At 38.9% G+C, this 21,166-nt stretch overlaps 1 protein-coding gene across 3 annotated transcripts in view; it reads right to left on the bottom strand.

Annotated features, from left to right (window-relative positions):
- MUS81 (Restriction endonuclease, type II-like superfamily protein) overlaps window positions 1-21,166 on the bottom strand; it is a 47,394-nt gene that overhangs the window by 11,363 nt on the left and 14,865 nt on the right. For all 3 annotated transcript variants that reach the window (XR_016102567.1, XM_088956177.1, XM_088956178.1), the window contains exons 10-12: window positions 18,447-18,504; window positions 17,537-17,695; window positions 5,600-5,679 (exon numbers count right to left, since the gene is read on the bottom strand). Coding sequence is in view for 2 of the 3 variants with exons in the window: in XM_088956177.1 (XP_088812303.1) it covers window positions 5,600-5,679; window positions 17,537-17,695; window positions 18,447-18,504 (297 nt within the window). In the remaining variant the exon portion in view is untranslated. The remainder of the gene's footprint in view (window positions 1-5,599; window positions 5,680-17,536; window positions 17,696-18,446; window positions 18,505-21,166) is intronic.

Genomic DNA, 21,166 nt, shown 5'->3' with positions numbered 1-21,166 from the left:
TCAGTCTGATCATACCCACTTTGTGAAGAGGGGAGATTCATTGGTGGTATATCTTATAGTCCATGTTGATGATATAGTAGTGACCGGTACTGATGTGACAAGGTTTGATGATCTTAAATCTTTCCTTCATACAGTGTTTGAGATCAAAGATCTGGAGGAGTTGAGGTATTTCCTTGGCATAGAAGTGGCTCGGTTCAAGGATGGAATTTTTATCTCTCAACGGAAGTATGTGCTAGACATGCTCACTGAAACAGGCAAGATGGGTGCAAGACCAGTGGCTACTCCTATTAATATGAGTCACAAACTTTCTACCTCTAATGGAGAACTATTGAAGAATAAGGGAATGTTTCAAAGGTTACTAGGGAAGCTACAATATCTTTGCATGACTCGGCCTGACATTGCATGTGTTGTTAGCTGCATTAGCTCCCAGGGACACTCATATGGCAGTAGCAAAACGAATATTATGTTAATTGAAGAATACTCCTAGGAAGGGAATTCTTTTTTCTAAGCATGGTCATATGAAACTAGAGGCTTACACAAATGCTGATTGGGTAGGAAACATTGATGATAGGAGGTCGACTTCTAGATACTGTAGCATGGTGGCAGGTAATATTGTTTCTTGGAGAAGCAAGAAACAATCAGTTGTTGCCAAATCTTCGGCTGAGGCCGAGTATAGAACTATGGCTCATGGAGTTTCTGAGTTACTTTAGCTTCGATCCTAGATGGAGGAACTGGGTGTTGAGTAACATAAACCATTGATGCTATATTGTGATAATCAGACTGCCATCAACATTGCTCACAATCCGGTGCAACATGATAGGACTAAACACATTGAAGTTGATAGGCATTTTATTAGAAAAAAAGTGCCTTCTAGAGAAGTTTGCTTACCCTTCATTACATCTGAAGAACAGTTAGTTGACATTCTTACCAAGGGAATCTCCAAGCCCAAACTACAACATGACACTGGCAAGATAGGCATGAATGACATTTGAGGGGGAGTGAAGAGAGAATCGGTCGAATGCCCCATAGGATGCTTTTATTTTGTTTATGTTTTTGTTGTTAACAGGCCTTCTAACTAATGGGCCTTTTTATGCTATGCTTAATTAAGTTAATCGCCCAATTAAGGGCCTCTCTGTAAAAACGGCCAAAAACCATTTTATTGGTCAACGAATCAATGGTTCGATCACTCGAGTCAATGGGTTGTTGACCGATTCAACGGTTTTTGGCCAGAGACTGGTCAACAAGTCAACGGGTCAACGATTCCATTCCATCCCTTGCGAAGCAAGGCCCCTCCGCTAGTGTTTTAATGAAAGGGATTAGAGAAGAGAGAAAACATTTGATAGTCTTCTCTCTAAACCCCATTTTCACCAACTTCTTCTCTCCTCTCCTTTTCTCTTTTCTACGGATATCTAACATCTTTTCACAACTTTTAAATAAGTTGTTTCATTCCTTAGGACTGTTTTTCTTCTAGGACCATAATGGTCAATAAGCTTTAAATAATCCACATTGAACTGACCACCAACTATAATGCATAGTTGTGAAGGAGTCGCCTAGACACCCACCTAGGCGACTAGGCACCCTTGGCTTGGCACCTCGCCCAAACGCCTTGACTTTTAGCAACTAGGTGCCCTTCTAGGCGACTAGGCGCCCTTGGCTAGTTTTCCCATCCTTGGATGCTCATAAAAGGAAGACTTTAAATCTGAAACGTCCATTTGTTCCCACCTCTCTCAAGTTCTCAAAATTACTTTTCTAGTCCTTCCCCACCAAATCCCTTTCGTTTTTCTTTTTGCAAGACCCCCCTTGATACTTGTCACCCATCTACCCATTAGATCCCCTTGAAACCTTCCAAAAACAATCAAGGACGTCCATGTCCTTTCTTTGCTTTTGGAAATTACAACCTAGTCCCTACTCATGAAACTTGTTTTTTAAATATTTGCAAGGTCCCTGCTATGTGTTGAAACCTCAACCTTTGGATCTCCTTGTTTCTTAGCCTTGTTTAATCCTAACCATTGGTTGCTTTCCTTTTTTTTGGCAAGATCTAGGCACCCCTTGCCATTTTGGGAAGATCCCCTCTTGCTTCCTTAAAAGGCCATGTAATTTTTCCTTCCAAGAAAAGTCATGTACAAGAAAGGCAATTTTCTTGTTCTTTAAGAAACAAAAAGAATTTTGTTGGAGAAGGGAAAGAAAAGAAGACACTCCATTCGTATTAGACTAATATGAGAAACTCCTAATGTCCCAAAAGGTCTCTAGATGTCCCCCCTCCTCCTTTGAGTCCATTCTGGCTAGCTTCCAACCGAATTGCCTTTTTCTTAACCAAAAATAGAAAGTCCTTACTTTTAAGAGCCATTTTCCCTCTCTCAAGCTCTCTCTCTCTCCAGCATTAGACACTCACCCATCTTCAACCGAATTCCCTTCTCTGCATTCACTCTTCCCCCATTAATCGAAATACACCACTCTTCCAAATCCTCCTTCTAGCTTTTTCTTTTTTTTCTGTAGTTTTTTTTAGTGAAAACAAAAAACCACAAAAACAGCTTCAAGATTTTCTCCATGCTGAAATCCACCACCTCTCTACCATCCTTCCCCTCCACCTTCTTCCATTCAAAGTTAGGCCCATGACAGATGCAAGCATAAGGACTGGAAGACCGTATGACGCAAGAAGCAAAGAGTTTTTCTAATCACCTTGTCCATCAAAATTCCTCCTAATATCTTCCCCCCAACCATATAAGGAAAAAAGCCATATATGAAGGTAATCACCTTTCATTAGTTTAAGAGTGGTAGTTTTTTTTGTACTTTTTTTTCTTTATTTTCATGTCTCTTTTGTGAGAAAAATCATTTAAAGCAAGCGATTTTGGATCTGTTTTGGCTTTCTTTGGTTTGACCTTGGTAGTTAACTAATGACACTTGGCCGATTGTTGTTTAGGGAGCTTCTTCTTGGATTTGTGTGTGCTAGTTTTGAGTTCTTTAGTCTTTGGTCATAGTGTTAAGTGTGTCTTTCTTACTGGCATTGTTTTTTTTTATTTACTTGTTGATTTTAGCTTTAATTTGTAATGCATGATCCTTCTCAATCCACAGTGAAGGGATGCCCATGGGACAGATTTCGTGAGAAGTCAACCTTCCTCCTCTCCTTGAGTAGAAGCATGGAAGACTTTGGATAAAGGAGGGGTGGTCGTGTATTCAACCGCCCCTTTGCTCCTCTAAGAGTCTCCCATGCCCAGAAATAAGAAGAGGAGGGGATTGGCTCTCATGAGAAAATATCCCCCGCATGGAGTGTCTTCTTGGAAGGAAAATATCCCCCTCAAAGGAGGAAGGGGGACATCTAGAGACCTTTTGGGTCATTAGGAGTTTCTCATATTAGTCTAATATGAATGCAGTTTTTTCTTTTCTTTCTCTTCTCCAACAAAATTCTTTTTGTTCCTTAAAGAACAAGAAAATTGCCTTTCTTGTACATGACTTTTCATGGAAGGAAAAATTGCATGGCCTTTTAAGGAAGCAAGAGGGTATCTTCCCAAAATGGCAAGGGGTGCCTAGATCTTGCCAAAAAGAAAGAAAGCAACCCATGGTTAGGATTAAACAAGGCTAAGAAACAAGGAAATCCAAAGGTTGAGATTTTGACACATGACGGGGATCTCCTTGCAAATATTTTGAAAACAAGTTTCATGAGTAGGGACTAGGCTGCAATTTCCAAAAGCAAAGAAAGGACATGGACGTCCTTGATTGTTTTTGGAAGGTTTCAAAGAGATCTAATGGCTAGGTTGGTGACAAGTGCCAAGGGGGGTCTTGCAAAAAGAAAAACAAAAGGGATTTGGTGGGGAAGGACTAAAAAAGTAATTTTGGGAACTTGAGAGGGGTGGAAACAAATGGACGTTTCAGATTTAAAGTCTTCCTTTTATGAGCATCCAAGGGTGGGTAAACTAGCTTTGAAGAGAACAAATGAGATCTCAAGGAAGCACCTTTGAGATTCGGGGCGGGCAAGAAGAGTATTTTCAAGAAATGCTTTACAAACTTGAATTGAGGTGGGGGCGAACCACATAGAAGATGTTTGATGTGTTTAATCATTTTGACGGATGAGATTGAGTGAAACAAAATCGTCCTTGATGGAGGGGCAAAATGAGCATTTTATGGCTTGTATTTTCCATATTGTCGATTAAAAGGATGACAACAGGTTTTACAGGGTAAATCGTGAATTCGATCAGTGAGGATGATTTATTTGGCATTTTCTTAGATGGAGGGCAAAATGGTCATTTCAAGGTTCAAAATCAGACGGATCGTCGATCGGGAGGATTATAAAGGTTTGGATGAGGTTTAGTGGTGTTTTGTAGTGCAGATCTTGAGTTCAGAGAGTATCAGGTGATAGGAGTGGTTTATTCAAAATCTTTCTAGATGAAGGGTAAAATCATCAATTCAATGATCAAATTTGGATCGATCGTCGATCGGGGGGTTGATAAAGGTTTGGATGAGGTTTGGTGGTGTTTCATAGTGTAGATCTTGAGTTCAAAGGGTATCGAGTGATGTGAGTGATTGATTCGGAATACTTACGTACGAAGGACAATATGGGCATTTTTGCATCTGAAATTTGATGGGTGGTTGATCGGGATATTTGGAGTTCAAAGGGTATGTTTAATGTCTTTAGAGGCGTTGGAATCACAGGAACTTGGATAGCGAATATCTCGGCCAATGAAGTAGCTAAAAATGGAATCTTATCTTGATGAATGATTAAAGGAGGGGATTTCGTGTTGGATCTTGGTGGAACGGCATTTATTTGAAGTATAGTGCTGTTGGGAGGATTTGATCACATCCAAGACGCATGGATCGTAGGTTTTTGGTTTGAGAAGCGTCATAGGATCGGATGCATCGAAATGGAATCTCTTACAAATGAACGGAAAAATCAAGGAATTTAAGGTTGAAACGTGGTGTGCTTGGATGTTAAAAGGTTTTATTTCATATGGTGAAATTTGATTGTGTGGCAAAAGTGGTAATGTGCTGCGATCATGGTTGTTGAAAGGGAATAGTATATATTAACAGTGGATTTGAGGGTATACGAGTTGAAATTTGATGTCATCAGATTTTAGCACGTTCCAAAGAGGTTGGTGTGGTCCGATCGGGCCCTTAGGGTATGAGAAGTGGGACTGAGCAAAAATCGGGTGTTGACACTCTATTAAATACTTACTATAGTAGTATTATTTTTGAAAATAATGAAACTAATATATGTAAAAGATTTTTATCTTTTAGATGTGATGATTTGCCACATTTTTAGAGGAAATTTAATGTTCTTAATAAAGAGATTTGTTATTTTTTCGATTAACACACATGCTAAATGGTATATAAAACTAGGAAACTAGCCAAAAGTCAGCTTTTTTATAATATAACATTTTTATCGCCTAGGCGATTAGGCGACTAGGCCCTCCAATGTCTCCCAGAATCACCTAGACGCCTTGAGTAAAATTGCAAAACAGGAAAAAACATCCATTGAGTTATCTTTTAGCCTCCATTTCCACAAGAGTAAAAGAAAAGAAAGCTTTTACATCCGCTAATCAAACACAACTAAGACAATGATACAATATTGTAATATGCATAGAACATTGAAAAAGGAAATGCTTACGCTGTTTTAATGCTTTCAGCAGCTTCAGAAGAATTTGGGTCACCTTCGACCAGATATATCAGCTTTTTAAGTCCACATCTCTAGAAATAAAAACTCAAAAATCATCAGATAATATATTGAACTTGATCTCTATTGGTATAACTAACATTTCAATAAGGAGCAACAGAGTCAAATCAATCAATTGCAAGAAAAACACCAGGTGCTTTTAAAAGATAGATGGATTTTCCATCAGCGAAAACATCTCAGTAATATCCATAACATTTAAAATAACTGACATGGTGCATATTCTGTACAGAATTGACAAAGTAATCTGATTTCCCCCAATAGATGGTCTTCTTTTAGGCTGCATTGGTTCCATGTAAAAGGAGCACAAAACCATGTTTTTGCCATAAAAAGGGTGATAAAAAAAAACTAAAATATTTCAGATGAAAAATTTACTACCCCTGTTATTGTTAAACAAAGGGAACCTAAGCAATGATAAAGCCACTAAAGCCTTTGGTTAATAAGTTTAGAAAATAAAAGGCCAGCTGGAGCTGATCAAATCCCAATAACTACTGCTTGTGATGCAAATGGTTTATGAAGCTAGAAGCAAAGGACAGCCTCTGCAAATTACTATTTTACTATTTGTGACACTAAACAATTAAATCTATTATCTATCCTAAAGACATGTATGCTGTATCTAATTTTTTAAAGTCAAGCTATACAATCCATATCATTCTTTCCATTATGATTGTTTCTTTCTGTAAGAAAGAATGTACTAGATGAAGTGGCAAATGTCACAATGTGCAAAAACTTTCAAAAGCAATAAGTCCATTAGTAGGGTATTTGCAGATTACAAAAAAAAGTACAATACTGCAGAAAAGAACTGCAAGACTTGGACCAAGAACACAATAACAAACTCCATTTGTTACTGTTGACAACAAATTCCACAGAATACAGCCTCTCGCAATAAATATACAACATCAAATACACAACATTTCCAACCTGATACCAGCAATAGATAGAGGAAAATCAAACAAGAACGACAAACTCTTCAAAGAAATTCCAACCACATGCCTCTCAAAAAGGAATAATCGGAAAAGATATGACTAAGATTTCTATTATTCAAAAAAACAGGAAATAAAGAAGAAAAGGCCTATTATTCACAGTAAAGGTATTGTTCAATGAGAAGGGTCCAATGGGTAAAATCAAGTCTACTATGCACAAAACTGGCCCAGAAAAAACAATCTTGGAAGAAACAAGTTCAAATAGCAACTTTATAGTGTTTCAGTAAAGAGAAAAAAATACGAGAATCCCCATTTCAAGTTAGTCTTCCAAAATATTAATGAAGGAGCTAAGTGGTCAGATACATACTTTAATAAGTTTGTTTCCATTTTTTTCTTATTTTAGATGGTGGGAGTATGTTGGTCATTAACTATTCATAGTTACATTTGTTCAACTTGTCAACCATAAGATGATCATTTAGCAAGGGAAGTTTGGTAGTGCTATTTCCATTTGCACTGGTGAACACTAATTTGTAGAGTAGAAGTAAAAGAAGTACTTGGCATGGCCAAGCATTGAATGCCCTGTTATTGTCCAAAAATGCTTTCTTGAATGGCAACTTAGAAAAAGAGGTGTAAATGGTTCAGCCTCCCTTGGTTTGAAACAGTTACCGTGTGTTTGGTTCAGCAAGTTCCATTTGGCTATGCAACAAATGGGGTTTAAACAATGTCAATAAACCATACTCTATTTAAAAAGAGGGGGAAGGAAAAATTGCAACTTCGATAGTTTACGTTGATGACATAGTAGTCACCGTTGACTAGTCCTCAAAAATACAGAAACTGAAGGAATTCTTAGCCACTCAATTTGAAGTGAAAGATTAGGGTCCCTTAACGTTATTTCCTTGGAATTGATGTTGCTGTCTCACAAAAGGGGATCTTCATTTCACAAATATGAGTAAGTTGGGAGTGAAGTTGGCTGAAACTCCCATTGACTCCAAAGGCTAGGTGATTGTAGTCCAGAAACTATAAAGGATGTAAACCAAATCCAGAGCTTGTAGGAAGACTGGTTTATTTTTCCAAATCCAGAGAAGGTTCTTAGATATCTCAAGAAGTTTAACTAAGGCTGGTTTGTTTTTCCAAAATCATGGGCATTTGAAGGTTGAAGTGAATACAAATAGTAGTCGATCAAGACTACAATCAGTCTTGAATTCGAAAGAAAAGAAAGAAGAAATTTCAAAAGAGAAGAAGAAGAGAGGGAGAAAAGAAGAAGCACACCAAGAGATTTTGAAAAGAGAGAGGGTTGATCAGTTGATCTGCCGACCCACTCTTAATATTTATATATGTTGACTAATTATAAAAGGGCTGAATTGCCCTTATTGCTTACATGGCAAATAAACTAATAATAAAGCTGAAATAACAAGATGTAATAACAAACTGAAATAACTACCAACTAACACTAACATAACTAACAAAAAATATGCTATGCTGCCATACAAACACAGTGGGGACCACAGTAGTGGGGTCCACATCAATGTTCTCTACTCTTCCCCTCAAGTCAAAAATAGATATTTGTCATTCCCAACTTGCATAGGTCTGCCTCTAACTTTTTCCTTGGAACAGCCTTGGTGAGAAGATCTCCGAACTGCATACTGGAGGTGATATACGGGAGACACTTCTTGAGACGAAACCCTTTCTCTAATAAAATGTCGATCGACTTCGATATGCTTAGTTCTGCCATGTTGTACCGGATTATGAGCTATATTAATAACAGTCTAATTATCACAATACAACATTAAGGGCTTCTCATAAGCAATACCCAACTCCTCAAATAATGACTTCAGCCATAGGATTTCAGCCACACCATTAGCCATAGATCTATATTCAACTTCAACACTAGAACGAAAAACAACACTTTGTTTCTTACTCCTCCAGGAGACAAGGTTACCTCCTACAAAGGCACAATATCCAGAGGTAGACCTTCTGTCATCAACACTCCCAGCCCAATCAGCATTTGTATAAACTTCTATCTTCATGTAATCATTATTCTTGAATAATATACCTCTACTTGGACATCTGTTCAAGTATGCTAATATCCTCTCAACTGCAAGGAGGTGAGTAGTTCTAGGAGAGTGCATATATTGACTGACAACGTTGACTGCATAATTGATGCCCGGTCGTGTGAGATAAAGATAGAGGAGTTTTCCAACCAACCGTTGGAACATAGCTTTGTCTTCAAGTGGCTCTCCACCCTCTGCACTGATCTTGTGATTCTATTCAATAGGTGTATCTGCAGGCTTAACACCCAACTTTCCAATTTCTTCCAATAGATCTAGAAAATACTTCCTTTGAGAAATAAAAGTCCCATGTTTAGATCTAGCAACCTCAATACCCAAGAAGTATCATACCTCTCCCAGATCTTTCACCTCAAACTCTTGATGAAGGACTCTTGATGAAGGAGTTGTTTAAGAGACTCAATCGCATTGTTATCATTCCCTGTCACTACAATATCATCCACATATATAACAAGCAAAGTCAAGGAAGAGTCCACTCTTTTAATGAACAATGTATGGTCTAACTGGGCTTGTACATAGCCGAATTTTTCAAGGGCTTGTCTGAATCTATCAAACCAAGCTCTAGGGGACTGCTTTAGTCCATACAAGGCTTTATTCAACCGACAAATCTCTTTCCCTGTCTCTGCATCATAAAATCCAAGAGGTAATTGCATGTAGACTTCTTCCTGTAAGTCTCCATTGAGGAAGGCATTTTTAACATCCATCTGAACCAGGGCCAAGAGTAACTGGCTGCAAGGGATAGCAAAACTCTAATAGTGGTCATATTTGCTACTGGAGCAAAAGCCTCCAAATAGTCTATACCATAAGTCTGAGTAAATCCCTTTGCAACAAATCGGGCCTTATACCTTTCAATGGAACCATCAGCATTATGTTTCACAGTAAATACCCATCTACATCCAACCGGTTTCTTTCCTTTAGGCTGGTCAACTAGCTCCCAAGTATTATTCCTCAGAAGGGCATCCATTTCAACCTTCATTGCATCTTTCCACTCAGGAACTGACAAGGGTTCCTACACTGTTCTGGGAATAGGAATATCAGGAATGGATGTGAGAAAGGACCTGTAAGAAGGGGACAGGCGATCATAGGACAAGAACTAAGAAATGCAGTGAGTTGTGGATGTGGTGCAACGTCATCCAAAGGAGGTAAAGTAGCAACAGTGGAAGGTATCTAATTGGGACATGGATCTGATAAAGAGACTGTGGTACCTGGATCTGGATCCGCAGAAGGAACTGAGGCTGGCCTAGACTACTGATGACCGAAAACAATCTGCCTCCACCGCTTGTGATAGAATCTCAAATCCTGACACCTCTGACAACCCTCCCCATTACATCCCTCATCACTCAATGGAACAAGTAAAGGAATTTCTGATGAGTTAACCCCACTCTCACTACTCTCCCCCTGAAGAGAAACCCTAGGGTAATAGGATACCTCCTCAAAGAAAGTAACATCCATCGAGACAAATCTCCTCCCGAAGGTAGGTCCATAACATCAATAACCCTTTTGAGTTTGTGCATAACCGAGAAAAATACATTTGGAGGCTTTAGGATCAAATTTGGAACGATGAGGTCTAAGAATCTGAACAAAGCATATGCAACCAAAGGTTTTAAGGGGAACAGTAAACAATTCTTTATCGGGGTATAGAAGGGTAAATGGAGGCTTCTTGTCAAGAACCCGTTAAGGAACTCAATTAATGAGATACACTGTTGTAAGAATAGCATCTCCCCATAAACGAATAGGCACATTGGAGTTAAACATAATGCTTCTAGTCACTTCCAATATGTGCCTATTCTTCCTCTCAGCAACCCCATTCTACTATGGTGTACAAGGACAAGTACTCTAGTGAAAGATCTGGGTCAAAGCAGGAACCTCATCTCGAGAACGCATAAGGTAAACCCAAAAAACGGGCATAGTCATCAACAAACAACAAGAAACATCTATATCCCCCCATAGAAGGGATGTGATACGGGCCCCAAACATCGGTGTGCACAATATCAAAAGAATTATTACTTCTTTTATTACTCAAGGAATAAGATGTTCTACAATGCTTTGCAAGCTCATAACTGTCACATCTCAAATTTGACGTCTGAACATACTCAAACAAATTTGGAAACAAACTCTTCAAAGACCGAAAGAATAAATGACCCAACCGATTATGCCAAAGCATAACCTAACTAACAGACTGAGAAACAAAAGACTTCCTATCTTCATGATCTTCCCAATGAGAACTCTCTCCAAGCAGATAGATCCCATTCGTCTCGCGTCCAGTCCCAATCACCTTCCTTGTCTCCAAGTCCTAAAAAACACATCTGTCAGGGAAAAAAGTTACTAAACAATTTTGATGTTTTGTAATACTACTGACTGAAAGCAAGTTAGTATCAAGCTTAGGAACATGCAAAATTGAAGATAAGAAAATGGTATTAGACAACTTGATGTCTCCCTTGCCAGAAATGGGAACAAGGGAACCATCAGCAATGGACACTTTATCTCTACTAGAAGATAAGTGATAGGTAGTGAACAGTGATGGCAAACTAGTCATATGGTCAGATGCACTTGAGTCTATTGCCCAACAATGTTCAGTGTTACCTGGAGCTGAAGCATAGTAAGTTGAGGCACGAGTACTTGAATGAGCAAAGGCTGATGTTGGGGAGCTGATGGTGGCTGAGATGATTGAGCTAAATTCCCAACTTCCTTTTCGAACTGAGTTAGGGGCAGCCCGGACAGCAGCTAGGGTATCTAGAGGCGTGCCTTTTGTGTCCGATGAGGATGCAGAATCGGTATTAACAGCCATATGAGCATTACCCCTTTTGTTCCTCGGTTTTGCTGGAACTAGATGAGGGTGCAGCTTCCAACACGTGTCTTTAGTATGCTTAGGTTTCTTGCAATGTTCACACACTAGATCCCGCTTATCTTCCTTCGTTATATCCTTCTCCGTCTCACCCCTAGACTTAGGTTTAACTGCTGCCAAGGCTGGTGGGAAGGGTTGATGTTTCATCATAACCTTTCTCCTAGTCTCTTCACTATGCACCAAGGAGTAGGCTTGAGATAAGGTCACACTGTCCCTTGTTAGTATTTGCTACCTCACAATATCACTGTCAGGATTCAGACCAGCTAGGAATTCAAAAACCCTATTAGTTTCAACTTGCTTTCTATGAGTTTGTGCATCCTTCTGACTTCCCACTCAAGTGTGTCTAGGTGGTCAATTTCATTACACAAAGATTTCAAAGTAGAGAAGTAAACCGAGATCGGTTTTTCTCCTTGCTTAAGGTTGCTAACCTCACACTTCAATTCATAGGTCCTAGCAACATTAAGGGGTTGGGAGTAAATCTCTTTCATGACATCCCAGATTTCCTTGGTTGTTTTTTACCACAAATAGTTCTGACTAATATGTGGCTGCATAGAGTTGCACAGCCATGTCATAACCAAATAGTTCTCCTGAACCCATTTGGTATACGTTTGGTCCTCCTTAGTTGGTTCTTTCACATCTCCCAACAAGTAGCTGAGTTTTCCTCTACCCCCAATGGCCATCATGGCCGATTGAGCCCATTCTAAGTAGTTTGATCCATCAAACTTCACAGTTGTAATCTGAAAGGCATTCTCAGACTTGTTACCAGAACTGCTAGTCCCAGAAACACCTTCCCCCTAATTCTTGAACTCCATTCTTGGTCAAGAATTAATAATAAAAGACCTTTTAAACTACTATAAAAGAAAACAGCACCCAAAACAACTGATAACAACCGGCCTAGGTCTTCCAAAGAACAAAGAAAACAGAATTCTGTATGAAACCAGTTCAAAATCTGATCTAAAACCAACAACAGTTCTGAATTTTAGGGTTTTCTCTCAAAACCCTAAAAGAAAAAAAAAACAGATTTTCCAGTTGCACCTCTCAGAATAGACCAAGATGATTTTTTCCAAGGTTATTCTCAAGAAAAAACTTGCTTTATGAAAGAAAATCTCTGGCCGCCACCTTCTGTCTAATGCAAAACCCTAATCTTGAGAATCCGAAGCCTTTTCTAATTCTTCCTGACTATTGGAACTCTCCCAGCCTTCTACAATCTTCTTAGTAGTAGTCGCACACTACTAGTAACTTCCAAGAATCAGTCGATTCTCCTTCTTTGTTGAAAAACTTCTAAACCTAGGAAATTCTCATGTAGTCAATCTAATTAGACTAACATAAGAGTTCCTAGGTCGGCTCTGATACCAAGTAGTCGATCAAGACTACAATCAGTCTTGAATTTGAAAGAAAAGAAAGAAGAAATTTCAGAAGAGAAGAAGAAGAGAGGGAGAAAAGAAGCACACAAAGAGATTTTGAAAAGAGAAAGAGGGTTGATCAGTTGATCTGCCGACCCACTCTTAATATTTATATATGATGACTAATTGTAAAAAGGCTGAATTGCCCTTATTGCTTACATGGCATATAAACTAATAATAAAGCTGAAATAACAAGTTGTAATAACAAACTGAAATAACTACCAACTAGCACTGACATAACTAACAAAAAATATGCTACGCTGCCAATACGAACACAGTGGGGACCACAGCAGTGGGTTCCACATCAGTGCTCTCAACACAAATGATGATTGGACTAGGTCAATTGGTGACAAAAAATTCACTAATGGGTATCGCACCTTTGTAGAGGGACGAGGACTTAATCAGGTAGAGGAGCAACAAGCAAAATGTTTTGGCTAGGTCTAGTGCAAAGGCTTAGTACAACGCCATGTCACATGGAGTTACTGAGATTTTGGGGATAATAAATTTGTTTAGTGAACTAGGGTTTGTCGTTGATAGTCCCATGTCATACTATTGTGACAATAAGACTACCATCAATGCGGCAACCAATCCAGTCCACCATGATAGAAGTAAGCATATTGATCAAAAATGATAGAACTAAGCATATTAAGTGGATAAACACTTCATCAGGGAGAAACTTGTAAGTGGGGAAGTATATAATTCCTTAAGTCAATTTCGGAGAGCAGCCTACAAATGTTTTTACAAAGGGTCTCCATCGCTTGAGGCACAATGGTCTTTGTAACAAGTTGGGCATGATAAACATCTATGTCCCAACTTCAGGGGTAGTGTTATATTTATCACTACGTGCCACAAGGGCACTTTTTTTTGAAAAGTAAAGAGCAAGTTTCATTAAAATAAAAAGAATTACAAAGGAAGGTGATAAGAGATCACCCGAGAGAAGGAAAGACTATTTGGACACTTCTTACACTAGACAATAACCACCAAAATACTCTGGAAAGAGAACAGCAAAACTAACTCCTCCAGCACCAAATCCTAGACAAAAAACAACAAAGACAACTATAAACGAACAAAGAAAAAAGCATAAAGGAGAATCTAATCTTCCCAATCACCTACCACCTCTTGGTTGTCAGCCATCTTTTTTTAACAGTAACAGTAATTTCATTAAGAAAGTTAAGATGAGAAACAGTACAGAATCTGAGTAGCCTCAGCTACCCCACTACTCTTTAAACTTTTCCACCTATTAAATTTGCTTTTCAGCCTTACAACTGAGCCCAAAAACAATGTTCACTGTTAACCCCTTGCTTCGCTAGCTGATCTGCAAAACCATTTGCTGCTCTTGGAGTCCACTGAAACAATAACTGCATGTCCTTGGTTATGTAATTAAGCTTCTTGATTTCATTTCTGAACAACCAGGGAGTCTTTCCATTCTAACCAGCTGATAATTACTTTGGAGTCGCCCTCTACAACCAACTTTCTCACTCCTAATTCCACATCTTTTTGTATCCCAAACACCACTACTTTTAGTTCAGCTGTAGTGGAGTCTCCCCATCCAATAGGGCCCGAAAACAGCCCCACCACATCCCCCTTGTCATTTCTTACTACCCCTCCAATTCCAGACATACCCGGGTTGCCAAAGATGCTCCCATCAAAGTTTAATTTGAGGAAACCAGATACAGGGGGTTCCCAATTTCTTAAGACCTTCTATTTTGCTGATGACGAGGATGATACCATCCTCCAATTCCTGATTATATCATCTGTAGTAAAATCTGAGAATAATCCCAAAGATTTTACCCAAGAGGTCATTTTTATCATAATCCCTTCTATAAGCATTTCCTTGTGCCTTATTTTTTCTTCAAAATTTCTCACCTCCCATAGCACCCAAAGCACTGCTGCCCATGTGCATCTCCATAGAGTTCTGCCTCTTCTTTTTTGGTCATCTGAAAGTGGAAGAGCCAAACAGCCTTTCCAAGTTCACCGGGGCATCCCACCTGCATCCAAAGAGAGAAAAAACCATATTCCCAAATGCAGCTAGCAACAGAATAGGAGACAAAAATATGAAGAGCAGTTTCGCCATTTGACTCACAAAAAACACACCTATTGGGTGAAAGACACCATCCAGGCCTCTTCCTCTGCATCAAGTCGTAGGTGTTAATTGCACCATGGTAGACCTCCCAACAGAAAGCACCCACTTTGGGGGGAATAGGGCAACACCAAACTTCTCAGACTAGGAAGTCAACCCCAGGTTGATAGGAGAGACCAAGGTTTTAAAAAAGGACGCACAGCTGAAAGATCCAGAGGGATTAGGAGTCCAAAGCCTAGTATTTTGCTTAGAAGGATCGATATACACCCCATCAAGCAACTGAAGAAAAGAAGACACCAAACCCAGTTCAGAATCTCTCACATTTCTGTGAAGACCCAGACTCCAAGCACCACCAGACTGGGAGGGAGAAGGGGATAGGAATCCAGCAACCGGTTTGCCCTTAAGAGAGGAAAGTGCATAAATTGAGGGGAATAAGTTCTTTAAAAAAGAGTCACCCACCCACACATCTTCCCAAAAATTAATTTTGTTACCTGAATCAAGATCAAACCTGACATGACTGAGGAGCAACGAAACTACAGAGGGAGTTTTTGAATCGCTTTCCAAGGTGATGCGCTGAATGCCCTACTAAACACTCCAGCATCCCAACCATTCTCTGAGAGCCCGTGTATGCTAGTCACAATCTTGTGCCACAACCTATCTGTCTCGTGTGGGTACCTCCATAACCACTTTCCTAGTAAAGCCTCATTCCTTTCTTTCAATCTCCCTAGCCCCAAACCTCCAAACTCTTTCCTCCTAGTTACTGAATCCCATCTTACCAAATGATCTTTCTTCTTCTCGCCCGGTTCCAACAAAAAATCCCCCATTATCCTCTCTAATTTCTTTCCAATAGCTTGAGGCATACAGAACACCGAGAGGTAGTAAACTGGAAGGTTTTCTAGGGTAGGCTTAACGAGAGTAATCCTGCCCCCCAAAGAAATATAATTCCTCTTCCACGTAGACAACTTCCTTTCAAACCTTTCCACTACTGGGTTCCAGAAATCTAAATTTCTAGGATTTTCCCCGAAGAGGAAGCCTAAATACTTCAGTGGCCGATCACTTCATAAATAGCCTAGCTCCCCAACCCATAGGTTAACCACTTCTTAAGCTAAATTGATCACTACCACTAGACTTTTATTGATGTTCACCTTTAGATTTGTCACTTTTTCAAAAAGGTTCACCAACAACCTTAGGTTTCTTGCCCCCAACTCACCTCCATTCTCACAAAAGATAATGGTGTCATCCACAAATTGTAGGTGAGTTACCACCACTCTCTCCCTTTCTATTCTCCATCCCTTTAACAGACCAACCTCATCTGCCTTCAAGATCAATCTACTAAAGACCTCTCCTAAGATGGTAAAAAGGAAAGGGGATAATGGATCCCCTTGCCTCAGTCCCCTTAGGGCACCAAAAAAGTCCTCGACTGCTCCATTTACCAGTAATGAGAAGTGAGAGAATTTCAAGCATCCTATAATCCATTTGCACCATCTTACTCCAAAATCACACTTCCTTATCACCTCAATTAAGAATTCCCAATCCACAAAGTCATAGGCTTTCTCTACATCCAACTTACACACAATGCCCTTCCTTCCAGATTTCTTGAATTCCTCCACACATTCATTGGCAATGAGTATTTGATCCGATATTTGTCTATCTTGGATGAAAGCCACTTGGAATTGAGAGATGATTGATGCCATCTTCATCCCATCTCCCTCCTCCAATTACCCTTTTTCTTGATCTTTCTTCCTTCTTCTTCCTCTCAAACTCTTCAAAGGCTTTTAAAGCAAATTCCTCACCTCCCCAAAAGAACAAACCCAAGCTTTTGCCAATTTCTACATCCCTTCTAGCCACTGTCTTGATAGAAACAATACCAGTTTTCTCCATCTCCTTTTCGAGACTTTTATCAGGGTCTCTAATAACAGCATTGGAAGCCTTGTCAGGAGCATCAATAAGATGATAAGTCCTTAACTGCTTACACAGGATAGTGGTGTCATGAGAATTTTCATTCCCAAGAACTTTATCTGTCGTTTTAAAAATCTTCCATATTTTATACACCCTTTTAAAAATCGATAACAAGGGCACTTTGTCTTTTTATTTGTTATTTCTTCCATCATCCTATTATAAATAGATTTAACAGTGCCACCAGCCTCTTCTCTCTTCTGTTCTCTTCTCTTCTCTATTTTTCTTCTTTTCTCAAAGATGATAGATTCAGCTTTTTATTTCTTCCCAATCATCCCACAATAGCCCAATAAATTTTTCCTCTCCTGCTAAAACCACTTCCTTGCCATTGCCAAATAAAATCCAAAACACACGTCAGAGAAGTTCAATTCAACCCAACAATACTCAAAATAACCTTCCTAGTTTCCTGACAATGATAAGAAATAACGATATTTCTGCCTGATTTAATGTGGCCATGTTTGTGAAAGGAATCTAATATCCTTTAATAGAAGACTTGCACAACAACCAAACAAGTAAAACTTCCAAATGTAAGACGAACCATTAGCATTATATAAATTCAACATTTTAGCAAAAAAAAAGGATAAGTAAATAAAAGCAATACCAGAAGCCTTAGTTTCTGATCTCTATAGCGGTTATCTCTGATTGATTGACGTAAATCATCAACATCCTTCCTCTCTACAATAAAGTCAAGTACATATTCAGTGTCAAGATGTTTGTGCCGAGCTATCCATATTGCATCTCCAACAGGTAATCTTCTGACCTGTGGAAAGATGTGCATATGAAATTATTTACTTATACCAAATGAAATGAATAATCAGATTGCCTAACAAACACTAAAACTATTACTCAAAGAAATGCAAGTAAACATATTAAAACCAAAATGTAGAGATTCAGAAATCCAAGTAATGGGACACTTGGAAGCCCCATTACTTGATACAAGAAATTTTATCATTAGTTGCATATCTGCATGTTATATGTGTCTGTTTTTGTGAGATATAGAAAGAAAAAGACTCCACTCTTTTAGGTTAACCGTTAAAGTTGATCTTCTCCCTTATCAAAATTGACTTCGTAACACCATTATGATTGTTTGCATTTTTTTATTTCCAACACATATACTTTATCAAATTGTTTTGAATTTCATACATATGCTTTTCCCTTTTCATTTATTAACTTGGAAGGCATTTTAAACAAACCACTCATGAATTATGCAACCTGGAAACCTGTACAAGGGTATCATGTCAGAGACTGCAACTTTTAGTGCAAAGGTCATATCTAATACTGTATCCAGCCATGTCCTTGCAATATCCAGATAAAATAGCTAATGACATTCAGTAAAACATCAATCTATACCAATCAATTCAAAAATAACAAGAAGTACCCAACATGGTGGCAAGTTTGACAAAAGTGACTTCTATGTTATATAAAAACTACAAAAGAAACTACAACCAACATTCAACTATAACAGTAGAAGTCAATGAATCTTTCCAGAAGGAACCTCTTTAAGAACTAACCTCTACTTGAATTTTGAATTGAGTGCTTAAGCTTTCAAAAAATTTCCTACATCGAGACCTGCAAACCGTAGAAATAAGTTAAAAAAAAACCATTGATGCCAAAACTAAATGATGCTTTTATTTACTACAGTGAACAAGTATTTTTTTTTTTATGAATACAGTGAACAAGTATGTTGAAGTTTAAGATAAAGTTTCTTGCAATTTCAGTGTTACCTTGTGTTAAGAAAAGATAATGAACATTCACCAAAATCCTTTTACTACAAGATTACATATCAAAAAGTCTTTTAAGACGAATTTGAACAATTTGTTACAACATAGATCACTTTGTCTACCTTAAGCTGCATTTGATAAGAGTTGGTTTGGTTTTGCATTGATAAATTCTGCACTCTTGCGAAAACATATGTGATTGTGAGCGTACAAACACAAATTCCAAGACTAAAATCTACCTTTTTTACATTGACCAACTTTGAGTGCAAAGTTAATATCCACTTTTAGAAAGCAAACTTTGCTCTCATTTTGAATGTAAACATGTCAGGGAAAAAAAAAGAAAAACAAATTTGCTGTCATTTTTGGGGATTTTAATGTAGCATCTGCCCCTTTAAGTAAACTTTTCTCCCATTAGGAAGAATGGTTATAATCAGGTATTTTAATCTAACATCTGCCCCATTAAGGAATACCTTGTAATTTAGATATTTCTAGTGTTAATATAAAGCATCTTTCTCATTTGAGAGAGAGAAATTTGCTTTTGTTTTTTTTTTTCTTTATTGATTGATAACTGATTACTTTTTTGAATTTAAAAGAAAGTGTACAAGAGAAAGTGGGAAAGAGACAAGCCCTCTTATCTCTCCCCTTAGACTATAATTATAATTAAAAGTTACATTTGTGCCCAAAAGCAATTGGTTGCAAATGGATCTACAAGAGGAAGAAGGGCCCCAATGGCAGGGTTGAGACCTACAAAGCTCGTCTAGTGGCGAAAGGATACACTCAGAAAGAAGGCATCGATTATGAGGAAACCTTTTCGCCCGTGGCCATGCTTAAATCCATTAGGATCCTGCTAGCTGTAGCAGCTTACTATGACTATGAGATTTGGTAGATGGATGTCAAAACTGCGTTCCTGAATGAAGATCTTACTGAAGATATCTATATGCAGCAACCGCAAGGTTTTGTAGCTAAGGGTCAAGAACACATGGTATGTAAGTTGAATAGATCCATATATGGACTCAAGCAAGCTTCTAGAAGTTGGAACATCCAATTTGACTCTACGGTCAAAATGTTTGATTTTGAGCAGAATCCGGATGAACCCTGTGTTTACAGGAAGACCAGTGGTGACAAAGTTACATTTCTGATTCTGTATGTAGATGACATTCTACTCATTGGGAATGATGTAGAAGTGTTAACTACGATAAAAGTATGGCTATCACAGCAATTCTCCATGAAAGACCTTGGAGAAGCCTCCTATGTACTGGGTCTTTGACTCTATAGAGATAGATCGAAGCGGATAATAGGATTATCCCAATCTGCTTATATTGACAAAATAGTCAAGAGATACAGCATGGAAAACTCCAAGAAAGGAAATGTTCCTTTCAGGCATGGAGATAATCTCTCCAAGAAGATGTCTCCAAAGACCTCTGAGGAGATCGAGAGCATGAAAGACGTTCCCTATGCCTCAGGCGTAGGGAGCATCATGTATGCCATGCTGTGCACTCGTCCTAACATCGCCCAGGCAATGAGTGCAGTAAGCAGATTCCAGGCCAACCCAGAGCAGGAGCAATGGACTGCTGTGAAATGCATACTTAAGTACCTTCGAAGGACAAAAGAGCTTTGTCTGGTATTCGATGGTAATTCACCACAGATCCAAGGGTATACAGATGTGGATTTCTAGTCAGATCCAGATGATAGAAAGTCTACATCTGGATATGTTTTCACGATAGGATCGTGTGCTGTTTGCTGGAAAAGCAGCAAACAGGGGTCCACAGCAGACTCCACAACCGAGGCCGAATACATTGCTGCAAGTGAAGCTGCCAAGGAAGCCATGTAGATGAAGAAGTCCGTTCACGAATTGGGAGTAGTTCCATCCAACACATCACCCATCCCATTGTTGTGTGATAACAATGGAGCGATTGCTCAAGCTAAGGAGCCACGAGCCCACTCGAAGTCGAAGCACATCGAGAGGAAGTATCACGTACTCCGGGAGATTGTTGGTAGAGGGGACATATTGATTCAGAAGGTAGCATCAACGGAGAATGTAGCAGACCCGTTGACTAAGCCACTGACACAGAAAGTGTTCGAGAAACACGTGGAAAGTATTGGACTCCGGCTTATACCAGATTGGACCTAAGTGCAAGTGGGAGCTATTAGACAGTTGTATGCCCTTAGCTTTAATCAGAAATATGTACATTATGAATTTATTGTAAATGAATAAAGTACACTTTTGATTCATGTTCCTGTGGTGTGTTTCTGTGTAATACCCTTAAACTGGACACTTAATGAGACTTGTGTTAGTTTAGAATGTTCACAGCCATTGGGTAAGTCTGGGGAGATTTATCCTGCCAAGGCTGACACCGATGTGTTGCCAACTGTTGGGGTGGCTTGTCTCAGCTACTAGGGTGAGACCCTAAGCACATGCAGTGTAGGATTAATAGAACCTTTCAATCGGACCAAATTTCCAGAATTGCCCTGGACCTTGGAGATAGATGGGCAAAACTGGAAAGCTACAATTA

The sequence above is a fragment of the Nelumbo lutea genome, chromosome 7 (assembly GCF_056320005.1).
Source record: "Nelumbo lutea isolate HS-2025 chromosome 7, American lotus-T2T, whole genome shotgun sequence".
NCBI lineage: Eukaryota > Viridiplantae > Streptophyta > Magnoliopsida > Proteales > Nelumbonaceae > Nelumbo > Nelumbo lutea.
Note: the sequence above shows the minus strand (reverse complement) of the source record. Positions and strands in the feature narration are given on the sequence as shown.